The sequence below is a fragment of the Rhinatrema bivittatum genome, chromosome 19 (genome assembly GCF_901001135.1).
Source record: "Rhinatrema bivittatum chromosome 19, aRhiBiv1.1, whole genome shotgun sequence".
Classification (NCBI taxonomy): domain Eukaryota; kingdom Metazoa; phylum Chordata; class Amphibia; order Gymnophiona; family Rhinatrematidae; genus Rhinatrema; species Rhinatrema bivittatum.
Window position 1 is genome coordinate 31,315,914 of NC_042633.1, and position 22,120 is coordinate 31,338,033.

Below are 22,120 nucleotides of genomic sequence, written 5' to 3' on the forward strand. Positions count from 1 at the left end.
ACGAACAGCGCTGCACTGGGAGAGACATAACACCACAACAAAGAATAAAAGGGCAAAATCACTCAAAAATAATACATACCACAAAGAAATCTTCAACTTAGTGTTAATTAGTGAGGCATTGCAGATATTGTTCAAGTGCAGGTTAACTCAGAGATAATGCAGGCGTTTATGATCCTATTCATAATAGTGCTTTGCTCTGTAAAAGTTAGAAACTTAGAAACAAAACTACATTTACATGTAGATTTGGTACTGGAGGAAATTCGGAATCAATCACTGAGGTATTCTTATCTTTTAGTTTTGGCAGATTTTAGTTTACAAGTAGACCATTCTGACCCCCCACAAGTGCAATACAGTGGTCTCTGTCAGACTGTACAGGGTGAGACACTTTGTTATTAATGTGAATTTGTCAGTGCTTTTTTCATTTAGCGAGCATTTTCTTCCTCCTGCTTGATCTGCATCCCACTAGCTTACTGCATACCTGGTTTTAACTCTCCTGTTTAGTAAGCCCATGCTAAAATGTAACTCCAAGTTTAACACGAGTTTTATTATGTCCGTCTCACTGAGAGTTCAGGACAGCTCTACTGCTGCTGCATGCAAGCTGCCTTTATCTCTCACTTTCGGACTTCCACTCTTCCAGGTGTGGTTATGTTTTGAATATGTGATACGTGAATTAAAATGTAATCTCACAATAGCAAAGATAGTGATGCATTCAAAACGTTTTTCTCAACAGATCAGCTATGCCTCACAGAATCTTTATACGAGTGACACTTACACATTTCCTTCTTTCTACCGGACCGTTGCCAGTGAGGTGTCCCTCTGTGCTGGGATAGTCAAGTTACTGAAGCATTTTGGCTGGACCTGGGTCACTATCATTTCAATTGATGACGAAAGCAGCAAGAGAGGTGTCCAGATCCTAAAGGAAGGGATTGAGCTGAATGGAGGTTGTATCGCAAACACAGTAACATTAGGTTACATGAATACCAAACCCTCAGTGCAGCTCTTTAAAATTATTGATGACCCAATAAATAATGTGATCATTAGCTATTGTCATAGAGACTATACGTGGATCATATTTGGCTACTTACTGAGTTTTGGGACACCTGGCAAGGTCTGGATCACCACAACTGAACTGGACATTCCTCCATCTGATTTACTATATTATTCTCTGAAGAACCACATCTTGCATCTGAGTAATAACCTCTTGGCATTCACAATGGTACAGGAGAATGTTCCAAGTTTTTCCAAGTTTATCCGTGAGGTGGATCATACCATGTTTCCAAGTGATCATACCACTGAGAGATGGTGGGCTAGCCTCTGTGACAGCCGGTGCTCCAAGAGCATCAGAAGATCCTGCAGCACTAATAAGACAACGTTCGAAGACCTCCCTAACAAAATGCTCAAATACAGGCCTTGCAGCACCAAATACTTAGGAAGCAGCTATAGCGTGTATACTGCTGTGTACGCCCTGGCACACGCGCTGCATGACATGGTCGTGTCTGGCTCTGGAAACTACACTGCATGGAGAGGAGAAAGCGAGGGTTTTAAGGATTTTAGGCCATGGAAGGTAACATGCTTTGTCAGTGCAATGAAAGAATCAGAACAATAAAAGGACTGATCTGCAGTGTTACCGACTGAAAGGGAAGAAGGATGCAGTGAAGGCTGCAGGCGTACGCAGATGCGCTGTTCTCAAGAGCACAGAGTGCTCACAGCATCTTTGCCAGAAATCAAGCTGAGGTCAACTGAGGAGGAGGGAGGGGAGAGAAATGAAAGTGCCTTTTTGGCTGACAGAATTGAATAAATGAAGGTTTGTCTTAAAAAGATGAACAACTACATTAAAACAATAAACATTTAGGGGTAATTTTCAAAAGGGTTTGCATGCTTAAGACTGGATTTTTCACATGTAAATACACTTTACGCATGTAAACGGGCTTTGAAAATTGCTACAACAGTAGATTACATTTATGCAGGTAACCCCTTTAGAAGCGCCATTTTTTTTTTTCTTTCTTTCTGTAATATAAATTATCACTTAAGTAGAAAGGTTAATTCAGTTTGTAAATCAAATTACAAGGCCAAATAGCTCACATACTGTAAGAAGGGGGCTAAATCTCTCTGTTCTAGCTAAACAATTTTGATCATAAACAACCTTCATATCCTTTTCATACTTCCTACTCTCTCAAGCAAGACAAATCTCTGAGGAAAAAAAATTAGGTTCTAACTGACCGGCCAGGCCAAGAATTAGCGAATTATCCTTAAAAAGAAATGAAGCCAAATAAGCATCCATATATTGACTTGCAATAGGGATTTCTGAATGACTGTTTCCGATTTATCATTTAATGTAAGGGGTCTGCATTTTTTTAACCCTGTCATTGCTTAACTGCATGGAGACGATGCAAGGTGCTGTTTCCCGTTTTCATCAAGACTTGTCACTCCCCATGTCCTGTACATTTCAAAAAGCAGACAAGAGAGTTTAGCCAGCAAGGATGGAGGAAAAGAGAAGTTGGCAAGGAGTTAATAGCTCAGAATATTAATAACACTGAAATCTTGGAACCCTGTGAGCCTGCGGCTCCCTCCTGCTCTGTCTGTCTGTCTGTCTCTTTGAATGCCCCCCATCTCGCTCTAGGTGTGTGTGTGTCTCTGTCTCACTGCAATCCTGCAGCTCCTTCCTGCTCTATGTGTGTGCGTGTGTGTGCATGCCCCCGCCTCTTTTTGTTTGAGTGTTTCTCTCTGATTATGTGTGTATATTTCTCTGTGTATTTGTGTCTGCCCCTCTCTCTCTCTCTCGTGCTCTCCCTCTGTCTGTTTCTCTATCTTGGAATCCTGGCATCTGAAAAACTGATATAGCAAAGGCAATAGTTGTGAATAATTGTTACAAAAATAATAGTAAAGTGTGATACTTCCTTTGAAGATAGTAAATGGTGCCCAGGGAAGTAGCATGGCTGGGTTGCTTCTCAAAGGTCCAGGGATCGGGGGAATGGGAATTGGGAAGAGAGGAACTGGAATAAAAGACTCTCTTTTATCTGCACATCTGAAAATATGAAGAACTGAAGCAATTTCCCAAAACATGAACCAGAGTTAAGAAACTGCTCACTTTTTCATAGAGCCTGTACAACTGTTAAATAAAATATTACATTTATTTATAGTCCGCCTTTAGTCAAAGTGGATTATATTCAGATACTGTGGGTATTGCCCTATTCCCAGAGGTTTTACAATCCAGTCAGTATTTTTTACTTTTCTTAAAATACGCAAATAGAGGTTACTTACGTGCATACGAGCTAATTCTTCTGTGCATAACATTTTGAAAATTCCTGGTGTAATCCTGTCTAAACCTTTTTCACACGTTCATCATCCTCCTTTCCCAGCTCCTTCGTTATCTGAAGAACGTCCGCTTTAAGAACAGTCTGGGTGAAGAGATGTTTTTCGATGAGAATGGAGACCTCCCCATTGGTTACAATATTGTAAATATGGTCTATCTACCCAATGGGACGGGAAGGCATAAAATTGTTGGAAGCTATAACCCTTATGCTCCTCAGGGGCAGGAATTCACTATTGACGAGAAGGCGATTGTGTGGAATAGCGAGTTCACCCAGGTAAGACTGAAGTGACACTAGGAAACGAACCATGGCAGCTCCATGCATGTTGGCAAAAAATTCTAAGAGAAGCTGCTGCTTTGTGATCGTCTGCCCCATATGCTGGGTGCAGAGCAACAGACCCTTCCAGATAGGATTGGAAAGAATAAGGCAGGTCATATGTTGTTCAAAGGAGCCTGCCATGCAGGGCTTATTCCCCTCACTGATTGAAAGCCTTCCTGCAGGCTGTCTGTGGACCGATGCTCAGAGGCGTCCAGCTCATTCTCATCTACCACTGGTTAACATCATCATTTCCCACACTCAGTTAATGCACTTATTAAAAGCTATTCCATCAGACTGCTGTAGGATCCACACTCAATCAATGCACAAAGAGAACGAAATGCAATGTTTGTACTGAGTTCTTCCTTCACTTGTTGATACCATTAAACAAGTACAGAAAATGTATTCTAACCAAGAGTACATGTGGGCGTGTGGCACCCATAATGACCAATGAGTTCACGTTGATATGCCTCTCCGTTTGCCGTCCTGCATAGCCTTTGAGAAGTATCTCACCTTAGCTCATGTTCTGCTCAGTACTGGGACACAAGACTCTGTACTGGGCTGCGAGGGTGGCTCTGTGCGATCCGTCATGTGAGGCACATGGGCTTCAATTCAGTCCTCTTGGCACCGTGTCACCATCTGGATGCTCCCCCCAGGACAGCAAGCTCCATCTTGCTGAGAAGAGTGTGAGACACGGTGGTGGCAGCATTTTCTTAACCTTGCCACGGTGGCCCCTGTGAGGCTTGGGTTCCGAGCCGGCCGGTCCTGACCTATGCTCTCTTGGTTTCCATCACCAGAGTATCCCCCACGAGGCAGATCCCAAGACACTGGAAGAAAATGGTCACAGTCAGACAGACAGACAAACAGAGAGATAGATGGACAGGACATGGAAATGCGGCATTCCTATTCATTTTTAGAGAGAATATCTAAAAGTGAACTTTGAATTTGAAAGGTAGACTACAAAAGCTCTATTTTTAAGACTTTACGTTTACCAAAAGTATATTCTCATACTGCTATTCCTTTTGAGAGTTACCTATACAATAGCTAGAATCATTGCTCACGACCTTGCCAGATCAATCTGAATGCTTGATTCCAGGTAAAAAATAGTTTCTTTTTTTTTTTTAATGAAAACAGTGCTCATATCTCCCCACAAATATCACTGGCTATCGTGGCAATGAGATCAGAAATCTAACTTGTCTGAATTTGCTCTTATCTAGACAAAAACGTAACACTGCATTTAAAAAAAAAATCACAACCCAGTGTTATGTCAAGTCATCCAGATTTGTTTTTTTCTCAATGTTTAGTCACCTCTGCGGGGCAAATGCAGCAGGAGCTGCCCTCCTGGCTTCAGGAAACTAACCAGCAGAGAAAAGCCCGTCTGCTGCTACGACTGCATTCTCTGTCCAGAGGGAGAGGTCTCCAACCAAACCGGTGGGTGATATTACGTTACCATGGGCCCTGCCCCATGCCACTGCTTCATCCCTATGTCCACGGCTCTTTGAGATAAAATTTGCTCTCAGTAAGTCTTACCGTGCTTTAGAAATACAGCGGTCAATTTTGAAAAGTCCACGCGCACGGTTCCCGGCGCGCGCGTATGGACGCGCCAATTTTATAACATGCGCGCGCCGGTGCTCGGTTAGAATATCTGATGGCCGCGTGCACCTGTGCGCTGGATTTCAAAATCTGTGCGGGAGGCCCATGACTCGTGCACGCGGGGGTGGGGGGAGGATTTTATAACCCACGCGCAGCAACGCAACCGGGCCTCCCCCGAGTGGAATGGGAGGGAACTTTCCTATCCTTCATCCTACCCTTCCTACCTCTTCCCCGCTCCTCCCCAATCCCTAATTCCTTTGTTTTGATACTTACTGCTCCGCTGGAGCAGAAGTAATCTGTACGTGCCAGCCAGCTGCTGGCGCACGCTTCCCCGGGACAGCGGCTAATGGCGCTGTCCCGGCCCACCCCCTGCCCAGACACACCCCCTGGCCCACCCCTTTCTTTGGGCCTGGCACCGCGCAAGGCCTGACCACACACGTAACCCCTGTTAGTTACGCGCATGGCCCTTTGAAAATTTACTTGACAGTACATACAGAGGATCATTTTCAAAGGGACTTCTTCAAGTGAAGTAGTGTTTTAGCCACAAAAATGTTCCTTTAGAAAATGCTGCATTCTTTTTTACACAGAGAGCCTAACGGGCTCATTTTAAAAGCCCTTTCCCTGTACGTACTAGGATCAGTCCAGACCGTGGTTATGTCCCCCGTCCAGCAGATGGAGTCAGAGCAAACTTCCGAGGGTGCTGACATATAAGCAGGTGCACCCTCTAGGGATCCTTAGTATCTCTCTGACTCCAGCAGATGCGAGTGGGGGAACCTTTGCTTCCCCAGTTGGTGGCTTCTGCCCCACTATTTCTATCTTTTTCTTTTCAGGACAGGATCAAGCAGGCCTGGGTTCTAAATTATTAAATAGAGTTTAAAAAAAAAAAAAAAATTTTCTCTTCTCAGGGAGTCTCTCTGAGCCCCTGCCCGGGTCTCGCAGCCCTGGTTAGCTTGCCAGCGGGACTACTTTCTCATTTGTCTGCCTTCTGTTCTTCTGTTGTTTCCTCCTCTCTCCGGCGGTAAGTTTTTGTGTTGCTGTTAATTTTTTCTTCACAGCTTCGCCGTCGGACGGCTCAGGGGCACGCTGGTGGAGCCAGTCTCTCCCCTGTTCGGAGCGCCGCGATTCGAACCCCTCCCCCTCGGCCCTGCGACGTTTCATTCCCCGGGGCCGCGGCAGCAGGGAAGTCCCATTCCCCTGCTGCTCCTGAGGGGAGGGTTCGCGGAGTTGAGCCTGGGCGGACGAGCCCGCTCCTCCCGCGGCGCGGTTTCCCCGGATCCGGCCCCAGGGGCGGTCGCTGAAGGGGTTCTCCCTCCCGACCGGACGCCATGCAGCGATTTCAGGGGGCTCCCGGCGCCGACCCGGGGCAGGGCGGATCGTGGGATGTCTCCTCCGGCGTCGCTCTCCCCGGGGGGGAGTCCGGGCCGTCTTCCCCACCGCAGGACCCTGGAAGTGACCCGGCTTCGACGGCTGATGAGGATTCGGTCCTGGCAGCGCACCTGGAGTGTGACGACCCACGGGTGCTCCGGATCTTCCGAAAGGAGGAGCTGTCTGACCTCATCCCACACGTCCTCCAGGAATTGGATCTCGACCCGCCCGTCGAACCGCCTGGGCCTCCGGCTCCCTCCGTAGCCTCAGCAAGCTCCAAAGGGGACCCTGTCCTGGCGGGCCTACGTCCCCGGGCGCGAACGTTCCCGATTCATGAGTCTTTCCTACACCTTTTGGTACGGGAATGGGACACGCCGGAGGCGTCGCTCAGAGTGGGCAGAGCCATGGACAAGCTCTACCCTCTCCCCGGAGACTTCTTGGACCTGCTTAAAGTACCCAAGGTCGACTCGGCAGTCTCTGCCGTCACCAAGAGGACCACGATTCCCGTTACAGGGGGAACGGCCCTCCGCGATGTCCAAGACAGGAAGTTGGAAGTCTGCCTCAAGAAGATCTTCGAGGTCTCTGCGCTGGGGGTCCGCGCAGCTATTTGTGGTTCACTCACCCAGCGTGCGGGGCTACGGTGGGTGCAGCAGCTCCTTACTTCACAGCAATTGCCACCTGAGGAAGCGGCGCAAGCGGACAGGCTGGAAGCCGTCATTGCCTACGGGGCCGATGCTCTCCACGACTTGCTGCGGGTCCTGGCGAGGACCATGGTTTCGGCTGTTTCCGCCAGGCGACTGCTGTGGCTTCGGAATTGGGCGGCGGACGCCTCGTCCAAGTCCAGCCTAGGTTCTCTACCCTTTAAGGGTAGGTTCCTTTTCGGCGAGGATCTTGACCAGATCATTAAATCCCTGGGGGAAAACTCCGTACATAGGTTGCCCGAGGACCGCCAGAGGTCATATCGTCCGTCCAATTCCTTCTCCACGAATCGGTCCCGCTCTCAACGGCGATTTCTGAGCTCCAAGCCCCAGGGTCCGAGAAACCCCTCGAACAGGTCTCAGTCTTGGACCTGGTCCTTTCGTGGCCGCAGACCACCAAGGGATTCCTCGGCGCAGGGAGCTTCCGGCAAGTCCAACCAATGATGTCAGGCCGGCCCACTCCCCCCTCCCGAAGATCGGTGGACGACTAGCCTGGTTTTACGAGGAGTGGGCCAACATCACCACGGATCAATGGGTCCTGGATATTCTAAGGCACGGTTACGCGTTGGATTTGCGGCATCGCCCCAAAGACAGATTCGTCTTCTCGCCCTGCGGGTCAAGTCACAAACGCCTGGGAGTACAAAGCACGCTGGACCGGCTCCTAGCCCTGGGGGCCATCTCACCCGTCCCCTCCGGAGAGGTGGGCTCGGGTCATTATTCCATCTACTTCGTGGTGCCCAAGAAGGATGGATCCTTCCGTCCCATTTTAGATCTCAAGGAAATCAACAAGGTCCTCTGGATACCCCGGTTTCGCATGGAAACCCTCCGCTCGGTCATAGCGGCCGTTCATCCGGGGGAGTTCCTAGCTTCCCTGGATCTGACGGAAGCCTACTTACACATTCCGATATGTCCGGACCATCACAGGCTCCTCCGCTTCAAGATACTGGGACAGCACTTCCAGTTCCAGGCCCTCCCCTTCGGGTTGGCAACGGCACCCAGGACGTTCACCAAGATCATGGTGGTGGTGGCGGCTGCGCTCCGACGGGAGGGCATTCTAGTACATCCTTACCTGGACGATTGGCTCATCCGAGCGAAGTCCCTCTCGCAGGGGCAACAGGCGGTCGACCGGGTGGTCGAATTTCTGCAGTCTCTCGGCTGGGTAGTCAACTTCGGCAAGAGCAGTCTCCTTCCGTCTCGGCAGCTGGACTTTCTCGGAGCACGCTTCGACACAGCTCAAGGCAAAGTCTTCTTGCGGCCGGACAAGGCCCAGTCGCTGAGGGAGCAAATCCTCCATTTTGCCGCTCTCCAGGTCCCAATAGCGAGGGATTACCTGCAGATCCTGGGTTCGATGGCCTTCGCAATCAACCTGGTACCTTGGGCCTTTGCACACCTGAGGCCCCTACAGATGGCGCTACTCTCGCGGTGGAAACCGGTCTCGCAGGACTATCAGGCGATACTACCTCTTCCGCCGGCGGCCAGACTCAGCCTTCGTTGGTGGCTAGATCCCAGGAACCTGGCGCAGGGCTGTCCCCTGGAGTCACCGGAATGGATTGTGGTCACAACCGATGCCAGTTTGACCGGCTGGGGGGCCGTGTGTCTCAGAAGCTCAGCTCAGGGGCAGTGGACACAGGAACAGGCGTCCTGGTCGATCAACCGCCTGGAGACCAGAGCAGTCCGATTGGCGCTCATCCAATTCCTGCCTCTCATCCGGCAGCGTGCGGTCCGGATTCTCTCGGACAATGCGACCACGGTAGCCTACATCAACCGACAGGGAGGCACCAAGAGCCCGGGGGTGGCCCTCGAAGCGGCCCGCCTCATGGCCTGGGCAGAGCGGTTCCTCGACCGCCTGGCGGCCTCCCACATCGCAGGCGTGGACAATATTCAGGCGGACTACCTGAGTCGGCAGACTTTGGACCCGGGGGAATGGGTTCTCTCCGACGAGGCAATGTCGCTCATCACGCGGCGCTGGGGAACTCCTGCCATGGACCTCATGGCAACGTCGGGCAACGCAAAGGCTCCGCGGTTCTACAGTCGGAGGAGAGATCACGGGGCGGAAGGAGTGGACGCCCTGGTGCTACCCTGGCCACCTCATGTTCGGCTGTACGTCTTCCCGCCGTGGCCTCTGGTGGGCAAGGTGGTGCGAAGGATAGAAGATCATCCAGGGCAGGTCATTTTGGTGGCGCCAGAATGGCCGCGGCGCCCGTGGTTTGCGGACCTACTCAACCTGGTGGTGGACGGACCTCTGCGATTGTCACACCTTCCGCGGCTACTCCATCAGGGTCCGGTATTTTCGGACCAGGCGGAACACTTTTGTCTCGCGGCCTGGCTTTTGAAAGGCAGAGTCTCCTGCGCAAGGGATACGCAGTAGCCGTGGTAGACACTCTTCTCAAGGCACGTAAGACATCCACTTCAGTCGCCTATGTACGGGTCTGGAAGGTATTTGAGGTCTGGTGTGCTGGACATGGGGCCTCCGCGACGGCGCCTTCGCTCCGTCAGGTCCTGGCCTTCCTCCAGGAGGGCCTGGAGAAGGGTCTCTCCTACAACTCCCTGCGTGTGCAAGTCTCGGCTCTAGCCTCCCTGGCTCGTACCACGGGACATCCAGACCTTTCGTCTCATCCGGACGTCTCGCGCTTCCTCAAGGGAGTCAAGCACCTGCGGCCGCCGGTGCGTCATCCCTATCCCTCCTGGAATCTCAACCTGGTTCTCCGTCTCCTTGGACAGGCTCCCTACGAACCACTACGGCAGGCCTCCCTCAAAGACGTCACACTTAAGACGGTGTTCCTGGTCGCCATTGCCTCGGCGAGACGCATCTCCGAGCTTCAGGCGCTCTCGTGCCGGGAACCGTTTCTCCGCTTCATGGATTCGGGAGTTTCTATACGTACGGTGCCTTCATTCCTACCTAAAGTGGTGTCGTCCTTCCATTTGAACCAGTGGGTGGAATTGCCGGCCTTCCCGTCGGATGCGCCTCAGGCCCTCCGGCGTCTCGACGTGAAGCGCTCTCTGCTGCACTACTTGGAAGTGACCAATGAGTTCCGGGCTTCCGACCATCTCTTTGTGCTTTGGTCCGGTAATAAGAAAGGCCAGCAGGCGTCTAAGACGACTATCGCACGTTGGCTCAAGGAAGCGGTTTCCTCAGCCTACATCGGCGCCGGGAAGGCGCCCCCGGAGGTAGTCCGGGCTCATTCGTTGCGTGCCCTGGCCACGTCCCGGGCAGAGTCTCAACATGTTCCCATTCAGGAAATCTGTCGCGCGGCGACATGGAAGTCGCTGCATACCTTCTCGAAGCATTACCGGTTGCAACTACCGGTAGGTGATTCGGGTTCCTTTGGGGACAGGGTTCTTCGAGCAGGGTCTTCAGGGACCCACCCGGTTTAGGGAAGCTTTGGTACATCCCACGGTCTGGACTGATCCTAGTACGTACAGGGAAAAGAAAATTATTCCTTACCTGCTAATTTTCGTTCCTGTAGTACATAGGATCAGTCCAGACGCCCACCCGGGTTTCTTAAGTAATGGTCAGACGCCTGCTCGTGTACGTTCTATCTCCTGTCCCTCCAACTCCTACATTCTGAGGTTTTGTTGTTGTTCTTCACAGTTCTCCTTGCAAGTTGCATTGGTTAGATGTTCTGTGGTTACAATTTGATTGGTGCTTGATCCATCCTACTTTTCTGTCTAGTGTTGTTTTCTCTGGGCTTTGATATTCTCGATACTGAGGATCCCTAGAGGGTGCACCTGCTTATATGTCAGCACCCTCGGAAGTTTGCTCTGACTCCATCTGCTGGACGGGGGACATAACCACGGTCTGGACTGATCCTATGTACTACAGGAACGAAAATTAGCAGGTAAGGAATAATTTTCTTATACATGCCTATACCGGGAAATACGTGTGCGGCTGGGCCGCACACGCGCCGCGGGCGTTTTCAAAGGCCAGCGGCCACTCACGGAAGAATTGGAGAAGACAAAAGGGGCAGGCAGGGGTAGGGTTGGCGCATGCATGTTATAAAACTGTGCGCGCCCCTGGAACCGCGCGCAGGTGGATGGCCACGCGCCAGGTTAAACATTCACCATTAACTTTCAGACATGTCCACATGGTCCCATATATGCAATGTATCGGGAGAGTCTGCAGAGATTTCATTAAGTACTTTAGAACCTGCAGGTGGCCATCCAGCTACTACCACCACTACCTGCAGCAGCAGACCAGCCAGATTCCTCCCTCTCCCCGTAGGGTGGCCTGGTTCCCGCTGGATCCGTCACTTCCCAGCAGCCCTACAGGGCTTCCTTCACATTTTCTTCCGGAGCCTGAGAATTCAGGTCCTGACGATGCCTTGCCATTGCCGAGAGAGTGAGGTGAGCTTGACCATGCACAGCTTCCCCTAGAATCAGAGCAGCAACCCATTGCTGCAGAGGATTGCTTTATGGCAGGAGTTACTCACTCCTAGACCAGAGGCCCAGCCTTTCTGAGCTTCGGGTGCCAAAGTTCAGAGGATGAAAGAAGCTGCCAACAGCCTGTGAGTTGACCTCAGAAAGTTGATAGCAGTGGTGGACTGCCTTGTCCATCTGAAGAGGGTTTCGCAACTGTTTTTCAGCCTGTTGGCATGTGCCAGCCACCACCGTCCCCAGCCCCCTAAGCCTATCAGGATCTATCCTTCTGAGATTCCTAGGGCTTTTCTTTAAGTAAATAGTAATCCCCCTAGTTTTTCCTTTTCCTGTCTTCTTTTTATAAACCACCAAGAATACATATAAGGCCCAATTTTTAATGGCCCGCGCACGTAAAACACAGAGGTTGCGCATGCGCCACGCGCATTTTAAAAGGGGCCCGGCCGTGTGCATAACCCCTGTTACGCGCACAAGAGCTGGGCCTCGGCAAAGGAGCAATCCGGGGGAGGGGGGGCAGCAGCGCTGAAGGCGCCAGTTCAGCGGCCAGCAACCTGCTACTGCTCCTTCGCAGGAGCAAAACATAAGTTAAAAAAAATGGGAGGGTCCTAGGATAGGGATAGGGACAGGGGGTGGATAGGATAGGGGAAGGGAGGTTAGGGTAGGTGGTAGGGAAGTTCTCTCCCAGTCCGCTCCTTAATTGGTGCGGATTGGGAGGGAACTGGGGGAAACCTGACGATGCGTCGCCGCACGATTTTTGCTTTAGTCTGCCCCTCCTTGCGCACGCCGCCTGCGATTTTAGAACATGCGCGCACGTTATAAAATTGCGTGTCCATGGGCGCGCGCCGGGTAGCGCGCGCCCATGGACACGCGCGCGTATTTTTTTAAAATCTACCCCATTGTGTACATAGAAAAAGATTCAAATCCAAATCCAGATGTAAACTGCAAAAAAGAAATCCAGCCATAACTCATTGCATTCCAGTCACCCTGTAGGATGGAGTTAGGACACCACACAGCGAGGAAACAAAGGCCGCACGACTCTAGGACTAACCTATGTGAGACCTCAGGGATTGGTTGGAGTTGAAATAGGAAAGGAGATGGTAGCAGGGGCCAAATCTACTTTTTTTGCTGAGGAAGGCGATCAAATGTGAAGGATCATCAGCAAATATATATCTGGCGGATTTCTATTTTCCAATACATTTTCAGGGAAAATTAAGCCAGAGAAGGTCAGCACATCGTCGGACCCTAGGTCAACGCAAGAAATTGCTGCCTTCTCTTCTGAGTGCTTTTCTAGCCACTTCAGGAAAGGTCCAAACTAGGCTTAAAAATCAATTGGAGGACCAAGTCTCTATCCGGAGAGAAAACAAAGTACCCAGTTAAGGTTGCTAATGTAGGCTTCTCCTCTTCTCCCTCCAATTTCTGAGTTATATTAAGGAGGTCAATCAAAGGCTGTGAACGCCAAGACTGCATAGGATCACTTTTTCTTTTCTTAAAAGGAGGCAATTAATAAACTCACACTAGTAGGGGGGACGAGATTTCTCTGCATCTCTTTATATTGCTTGAAGGAATCCAGTGGTGCACGGGTAGGGATCTGTGGGAAATGAATTAATCCCCAAAGTTTGATGTCTACATTCTACATTCTTTCTACATTATCATGAAGCAAAAGGTTATCTTTTATTCTTCTATGTTTTTAAGTAACAGATAGACATGGTTTCGTTCAAACTTATGTCTGTATAGGCGGTACATAAACATTTTTAAATAAATAAAATAAACAATGGGACACAGCCAGCATGGATTTACCTAAGGGAAGTCTTGTCTCACAAATCTCCTACATTTTTTTGAAGGAGTTAATAAACATGTGGATAAAGGTGAACCGGTAGATGTAGTGTATGGATTTTCAGAAGGCGTTTGACAAAGTCCCTCATGAGAGGCTTCTAGGAAAAGTAGAAAGTCATGGGATAGGAGGCGATGACCTTTTGTGGATTACAAACTGGCTAAAAGACAGGAACAGAGAGTAGGATTAAATGGGCAATTTTCTCAGTGGAAAAGGGTAAACAATGGAGTGCCTCAGGGATCTGTACTTGGACAAGTGCTTTTCAATATATTTATAAATGATCTGGAAAGAAATACGACGAGTGAGGTGACCAAATTTACGGATGATACAAAATTATGCAGAGTAGTTAAATCTCAAGCGGTTTGTGATAAATTGCAGGAGGACCTTGCGAAACTGGGAGATTGAGCATCCAAATGGAAGATGAAATTTAATATGGACAAGTGCAAAGTGATGCATGTAGGGAAAAATGACCCTTGCTGTAGTTACACAATGTTAGGTTCTATCTTAGGGGTTACCACCCAGGAAAGAGATCTAGGCATCATAGTGTATAATACATTGAAGTCGTCGGCTCAGTGTGCTGCAGCAGTCAAAAAAGCAAATAGAATGTTAGAAATTATTAGGAAGGGAACGGCAAATAAAACAATGGATATCATAATACGCTCCATGGTGAGACCGCATCTTGAATACTGCGTACAATTCTGGTCACCGCATATCAAAAAGGATATAGCTGCACTGGAGAAAGTGCAGAGAAGGGCAACCAAAATGATAAGTGGCATGGAATGGCTCCTGTATGAGGAAAGGCTAAGGAAGTTAGAGCTGTTCAGTTTGGAGAAGAGATGACTGAGGGGGGATATGATAGAAGTCTACAAAATCATGAAAGGACTTGAACAAGTTAATGTAAATCGGTTATTTAATTGCTCAGATAATAGAAGGACCAGGGGGAACTCCATGAAGTTAGCAAGTAGCTCATTTAAAACAAATCAAAGAAAATTCTTTTTCACTCAGTGCATAGTTAAGTTCCTGAATTCATTGCCAGAGGATGTGGTTTCAGCTGTTGGTGTAACTGTGTTTTAAAAAAGGTTTGGAAAAGTTCCTAGAGGTTAAATCCATAAACTGCTATTATGATAAATAATAAGCAATAGTAGCTTGGGATCTATCTAATGTTTGGGTACTTGCCAGGTACTTGTGACCTGGATCAGCCAGTGTTGGAAACAAGATACTGGGCTTGATGGACCCTTGGTCTGACCCAGTATGGCAATTTCTTATGTTCTTATGTTCTAACTTTGTCTCCACCACATCTAAATGGTTTGTAGGTACCGGTACTTCCATTTTAACTTCTAAAGATGCCATCTTCTGATTAATAGTTTTGAATTGAGAGGCTAGAGACTGAAAAAATTTGAAGAACCACAACAGTGTCCCAGATGTTATGAAGACTGTCAACCTTGGGCTTCATCAAAGCCAAACTCGGCATAGAAGAAAAATCCCTCTCCACAGCGATAGGCTTTGAAGAGGCTCACACAGACTTCCCCTCGCACGGTACCTGAGGATCCAGCACGGCCATTGTGGCACCACCGTCCTTGTTTCAGCATCCATCCACTAGTATGACGAGCAGCCATATTCTGAATCAAAAGCGGCCCCCTCCTTCCTCGTGCACTCGAAGCAAGAGAAAGCCCTCTTCCCTTCGAGGGGACTGCGTCATTACTTCCACTGCCGGATCATTTGGGGGAGTTATCTGCTCGGGGCTAAGAGAGGTCATAGATGCCAGGAGGTCCAGCGGCTCACCTGTCTCCAATGGTGATTCTATGAACACTGCTGCTTCCTGGTGACTGATGCACAAGCTTGTCCATAGCACCCACCAGCACCAGGCAATCCAGAGAGAAATAGACTCGGGCGCTTCCTTTCTGCTTAAACTACCCTTTTTTTGGAAAATGTTGTTTTATATATATATATATATATATATATTTATGTGTGAGGCTTCTTCTTTTGCATGCTATGTGCCATCTCACGTATACATATATATCCTAGGGTCAACCACAGGTACTATAATTCATGAACAACATATATCACATACCTGTATATATGAATAATACAAAATGTATTAATATCACAATATCTTTTGTTAAAACCTATTACAATTTACATATTTATCAAAACACACTCATACCACACATCCATACAATACAGTACAATATACATTTTTCTAGTTGCCTGTCTCGACAATATATAATTTTCTGCTTGCCTATCTTAACAGTATATTTTAATTATTATCACAAAATTTTAAAGCATTCCTATAAATTCACAATTAATTTACAACAATTCCTTCACATCTAAGTAGTACAATCCATATGATCTGCTTTTCCTCTCCCTTCTCCCAAACGATTCCTCTTATTTCTTTTCCTCTCCCGACAAGAGACTCCTGTTTCGCCCACGGTTTCATCAGGGGATTCAATTGTATCATCTGGGCAGATCCCCACTTATTCAACAGGGAGCCACCCAAATTTACATCTACTGATATATTTGACAATTCTTCAATACCTCTCAATATCCATTATAGAAGAATTCAAGACCAAGTGTCACAAACTACAGCATAGTCTGTCTTCTGTTCTGAAGAAAATTGTTATCCTCTCATACCACAATCATCGACTGCTTCCAACCATTTCTTCCATCACACTCGTGACGACGACAGCGTCCGCCATCAAAACGCCAATGCAAAAGGAAATATGCACTATATTTTGGCCAGATGAATATTCATTTTCCCAGAAAATCAGCGTGCAAATCTCCTTTTACCAGCACTAAGTGCGATTATTCTTTTGATAATTGCACCCAAAATACTATAGCACTGCAAATACTGTAATATTCAAAGCTACAGAAAAAGCATCCAGAAATATAAGATAAATGTGTTCACTCACAGACCTGAAACTGATATTGTCAGTGAGATACTGAATAAATATTCTTTCTTCTCAGATATGGACGCATGTACAAAGTGCCCAGAGGACAAATGGTCCAATCAGAGGAGAGATGCCTGCATCCCAAAAGTGATAACCTTTTTATCCTATGAAGAACCTTTGGGGATCGCTTTGAGTCTAATCAGCATTTGCTTTTTTCTCATCACTGCTGTCATTCTGGGAATCTTCATTAATTACCAAGACACTCCCATAGTGAAAGCCAACAACCGGGAACTCAGCTACATTCTCCTTGTTTCCCTCATGCTCTGCTTCCTCTGTTCCTTGATATTCATCGGCCATCCTGAGGGCATGACCTGCATTCTCCGACAGACTGTCTTTGGGATCATTTTCTCCATCTCTCTCTCCTCCATTCTGGCAAAAACCATCACAGTGGTCATGGCCTTCCAAGCCACCAAGCCTGGAAGCAAGCTCCGGAGATGGATGGGTTCCAGGGTCTCAAACTCTATTGTCCTTTCCTGTTCCCTTCCTCAAGCCTTTTTATGTCTTGCCTGGTTATTCACCGCTCCTCCTTTCCCAAATCTTAATATGCAATCAGAAACTGGAAAAATATTAATTGAATGTAATGAAGGGTCAATAACTGCATTTTACTGTGTTCTGGGTTATCTGGGACTTCTGGCTGGTGTCAGTTTCTTCATAGCTTTCCTAGCAAGAAATCTGCCTGACAGCTTCAATGAGGCCAAGTACATCACCTTCAGCATGCTGGTGTTCTGCAGTGTTTGGGTGTCCTTCATCCCAACGTACCTGAGCACCAGGGGCAAGTACATGGTGGTGGTGGAGATATTTGCTATCCTGGCCTCCAGTGCTGGACTGCTGGGCTGTATATTTATCCCCAAATGCTACATTATTCTCCTGAGGCCTGAAAGGAACAACAGGAAGTACCTAACAAAAAACTAGAATGATTAATATCTGTTTAGATGACTGAAACATTTAATATTATTTGTATTATTTGGCCAGTTCATATTGATTGATCTGTGTTTTGCCCAGAAATGGATCACTGATCCAGAACATAGTCATTTTCATGGTTTTTTAATTAAATTCAGAATAATGTGTAAATACATTGGGGTCAATTTTAAAAAGTCCGCGTGGTTCCTGGCGCACGCACATGGACACGCCAATTTTATAACCCGCGCACATATGACTTATGAATATACTGACTTGCCACTAAAAAGAAAGGCTCAAGACACGAATCTGATGTGCAGTCTGTGACTTAGAGATAGGATGGTCATATTTAGGCCATTCTGATCCATATCTATTGGGTTTCACTCATTTTCTTGCCTTTTGATATTAGCACTACACATGAATTGTGCCATGTCCTTTGTCGTCAAATGAATTTGATTTCTGGATTGGTGGCTGGGAGAAGCACAGAACTAGGGATGTGCATTCGTTTCATACATGTCATACGTTTCCTATACAAGCATGTAATATGAATCGTATGAAACGAATGCACATCTAATTGGCATGTAATGGGAAACGAATGAAACGAATTAAACGCATGAAACGAATGCACATCCCTACACAGAACTCAGCCTGCCATAGCATCCCAGGCTCTGAAAACTGGTAGTTAAATCAGAGTTGTTCAAAGACTGATAATGAAATACAAAACTTCTATAGATCCGCTCACAAGCAAGGCGATGAGACTTGGGCAACCTTTTCACCTTTGTCGTGCAGGAATACTTTGATCTCCTATCAAAGCATGGTAAAATGCAACATTTAGATTCATTCATTTTATCACCCACAGATATTCCCCCCACTGACTTACCCCTGAGGTCTTAATAGATCCTTCCTCATCTTTTGCTATATCTCCTGTAGCTATTACTACTCTGCAATTACTCATTTCTTATAAATATACCTGCCATCAAACCTGGGGAAAACAAAAGACAAGCTTTTGCTATCTTTCTAAATCTAAGGTTGTTTCCTCCTAGTTTCAGATCCAAAGTGAAATCATTCCAGATCTTTGCACAGGATCTTTGAGCACAGCCCCTAAGCTGAATGACTGGGGTGGTCTTTCTAATATGATGGAATAGATGGCCTATGTGCAAGGGAGAAAGTGCTTTTCCTTCATCACAGGTTTCTTTATTTTTTCAAATTTACAGCCATTTACATTTATTTATTTATTCAAAAAGTATAAACTGCCTATCAACATTTCTAGGAGGGTTCCAAAAAAATATTCATAATATGACAATGAATACAGTTCTTCATATCCAAACCTTTAATTTTGTTCCTCATCTGTCTATGAAATATTTTTTTTCCAGTGAGTTGGAGGGTAAAGAAAAAAATCCCATCCCTTCAAATTCATGTTGAGGTCGATATTGAATAGCTGAGCAGCTCGGTAATTTAGCTGGATACACTGAACTGGGATATTTACCCAGCTATCTTAGGCCTGGATTTTCTAAGTTCGCAGAACTTAGAAACTCCGGCGGTAACGGGGGGCGGGGGGGTGGGCCTGTGAAAGCCGGCAGCGATCGCACCACCGCGGTGCATTCGCTGCCGGCTTTCACAAATCAATAGCGCCACCGTGAAAGGTGGTGCTATTGGGCGCATTACTGACGGCGATAAGGCTTCTTACCTTTTTGCCGTCAGCGATGTCTTCATGCCGTCCGCCCCGGTGCCGCCCCGACTCCTCCCCTTCTGGTGCGGACGCCGCCCAGAACCCACCCCGATCTAGGTATCGCACGCGAAAAGGGACTTTTCGCATGTGAAAAGTCCATTTTCGCGTGCGATCCGCATAGAAAATGACCCCCTTAGTTAGCTGAATAAGTATATCCAGCTAACTTTAGGACAGCCCTACAGCATGACCAGAGTTAGCCATGGAACGCTCTGACTTATCTGGCTAGAATACAGCCGGATAACTCATTATCCTGCTAGAATATAGCCGAAGACGTCATTTAATATTACGGCTAAGCCATATAGACGGATAACTTTTCAGCTATGCATCTAAATGGCTTCTGAATATTGGCCTCTATATCTAAACATAAAGACATTGCATTTATAGAGAACAGCCACAGGGTGGCAACATAGGAAGAAAGGTATTGCATTCATGAGGTTACAATAATAAGCTATTGATGCTATGGTCTTAGAAGCGACTGAGTGGGAAAGTTTTATTTCCAGGAAGACGTGCACAAAAACAGTTATGCTTAGAGCAATCCGCTGCAATAGTAAACACAGGCTTTACAGGCGTTCACACAACGCCCAGCGAGATGTTGCCTAGTTGCTGGAGATGTACACAAAAGATACTGGAGACTTTACACATAAACTGAAGAGCCATTTCCTGTGATTATTTGCTAGTGGCAAGGTTATTTGACAACCCTCAAAAAATCTATTTTGCAGTTCATAGTCTTTTCTCCATTGGTCAGCTTCACCCTGGATTTGGAGCTGGGGAGAAAGACAGGTGACGTGCATGAAGTGTGGGCCTGCTCCTTTTGAAATGAAGTTCGGCCGTCCACCAGTTTGGTTTGCAAGGTTTCTTACTGTGCTCTGGTCGTTTGAGCGCGGGGACAACTGGGGGAGGGGGATTCATTTTGTGGCCCTTCACGTTCCTTGCTGACGTCTTGCAATTGGAACGGCCTCAGCCATGACCTGCTTCCCATGGAGGACAAGGGTGTGACAATCCCTTCTGTTTTGGAGAAAAAGTCTGTGTATTGGGCAAATGACTTGTCAAAGTAACGTGTTGAGGGTTGTGTCCCTGCATTGTGGGTCCTCCAGAGATACCAGGTTGTGAGGTTTTCATCTTATAAAAACATTAAAAAGCATCCTTATGCTTGCTTCAGTCAAATAAAAGTTGCAATGCTTGTATGCAAATATAAAAAAACAAATAAAGATATATTTGCTGAATGGTGTACTGCCCTGAACTATTGCTTCCTTTACTAAAACCTCGGGCTAACATCATGCTTTCATAAAGCTATGCAAATTTCTAAGGCAATCTATGTCCCTTAAATGTAGTCTCTCGCAAATTGGTTAGCTTTGTTTTATTCCTATTTTTATATTTTGTTGCCGTTGTAAAGCTGTGTGACTATAGAAAGCAATGGATGTTTACATTAAATTTAAAAAACGGTATTAAAGAAAATTCAGAATGGAACTTGCAAGTTTCTCTGGGGTTGGTGGGCCTAGGACCAATATCGATTTTTTTTTTATGCAGGGCCTGCATAAAAGCTTTCAGTGCAGACAAAGGTGAAGCAGTGATGTGTGCGTCATCATTACCGAATGCCAGTAATAGGGAGAGCACTGTTCAAATCCATTTACACTGGCAACTTCTCTCCTCAAAGGCGGCTAAGAGTATGCGTGGGCCCCATAATGCACAATACTTTTTGTAACATAAAAAGAGGCATTTCTCAGGGCCTGTGCAGGTCAGGGGAGCACAATAGCAATGCATGCAGGCAGTTTCCAACGCTGCATGTGCCACTGTGCTCCTGACTGGCCACGTTTCAGAGAGAGCTTATTCATTTAGTGCACATGATTTGCAGTTGCTAATTTTCAAAACAAAGCAATCTAATGTTCTTTTCTTTAGATCATTTGCAGAAAAAGAAATGTGCATGTGTAAAAACCGCCCATGGCATTTGCAAGCATGCAGGCTATTTAAAGATTCCCCCAAAGTCACACCATCTGTGCAAGGATGAGGAGTGGGAAGCTCTGAGGTTGGTCTTGGTGGAGAGAGCCATGCAGACATGGAATAATTTGCTCCTTTCAAGCTGCTCTCTATAGACTGCTAGACTATTTTGTATCAGGCGCCTGGCCTTCACGATTTTTGTTCCTGCCATGTGGAATTTGCTTTCTCAAGATCTCCAGAAAGCATAAGAATTACCTTGTCTTTCACAAAAACAGTGAAAGCTTGATTATGTAAGGAGATTTTTTTTTTAAGTCTCTGTTTTGCTTATTGCTCTGACTTGATATTGGGACTCATTGTTCTGATTCAAGTGCAAGACTTTCTTGATAGCTTTTATTTAGTCTTGCTGTATTTCACAAGGAGGTATGGCGTGAGATCTGTGTTTTTATGTTTGTGTGTTTTGGTATTTCTTTTTTTGTTACCAGTTAGTGTTCATTTGCCATTTTATGACGTTACGATGATTCTCTTGTTTACTGCTTTAAGGATTATGGTACAATGGAAAGGTAAATAAATGAACCTATATAAATTCCAAAAAAAGGCTTTTGAATGGAGAAATACAAGGATCATCAGAGAATAATTGATATAAAGCCACTGAGAAAAAGACAAGGAGAGATCTTGAGCTAGAAAACTAAAGAAGCGATAAGCTGGGTTACTACAAGTTTAACTCACATTTTCAATAAATAACTAACAATGTCATTGACTCACTTGATTTACATATCTTGTCATATAAAATGTGGCTAAGTTAAGAAGAGGAGAGACTTTTTAAAAACGTTTTATTTAACCAACCAGCACAGGTGAAGAGCGTACACTTGGAGAAACCATTTACAGTAGGGAATGAGAATGGATATGCTCCATAGTGGGGGAGGAAGAGAAGGAGTAGACTCTTTGGTTATAAAGGTTGGGAGCAGGGTTGCCACCTCACCCAGATCAATCCAAAAGAGGCTGTTCCCATGATGATTTGGCTTCGCTACATGGTATAGATTTGCAGTTCTGATCTCCCCCTAAGAAAAATAAGATCTATATCACCATGCATGCAATGGGTTAAAAGCAGGATTGGATCATCTTCC

At 46.7% G+C, this 22,120-nt stretch overlaps 1 protein-coding gene across 1 annotated transcript in view; it reads left to right on the plus strand.

Moving 5' to 3' along the window:
• LOC115080358 (vomeronasal type-2 receptor 26-like) overlaps nt 1-20,863 on the plus strand; it is a 35,174-nt gene extending 14,311 nt beyond the window's left edge. The window contains exons 4-8 of the mRNA XM_029584502.1: nt 731-1,564; nt 3,360-3,587; nt 4,931-5,057; nt 16,452-17,342; nt 20,784-20,863. Of these exons, the coding sequence (XP_029440362.1) occupies nt 731-1,564; nt 3,360-3,587; nt 4,931-5,057; nt 16,452-17,342; nt 20,784-20,863 (2,160 nt within the window). The remainder of the gene's footprint in view (nt 1-730; nt 1,565-3,359; nt 3,588-4,930; nt 5,058-16,451; nt 17,343-20,783) is intronic.
• Nucleotides 20,864-22,120: the final 1,257 nt, after the last annotated feature.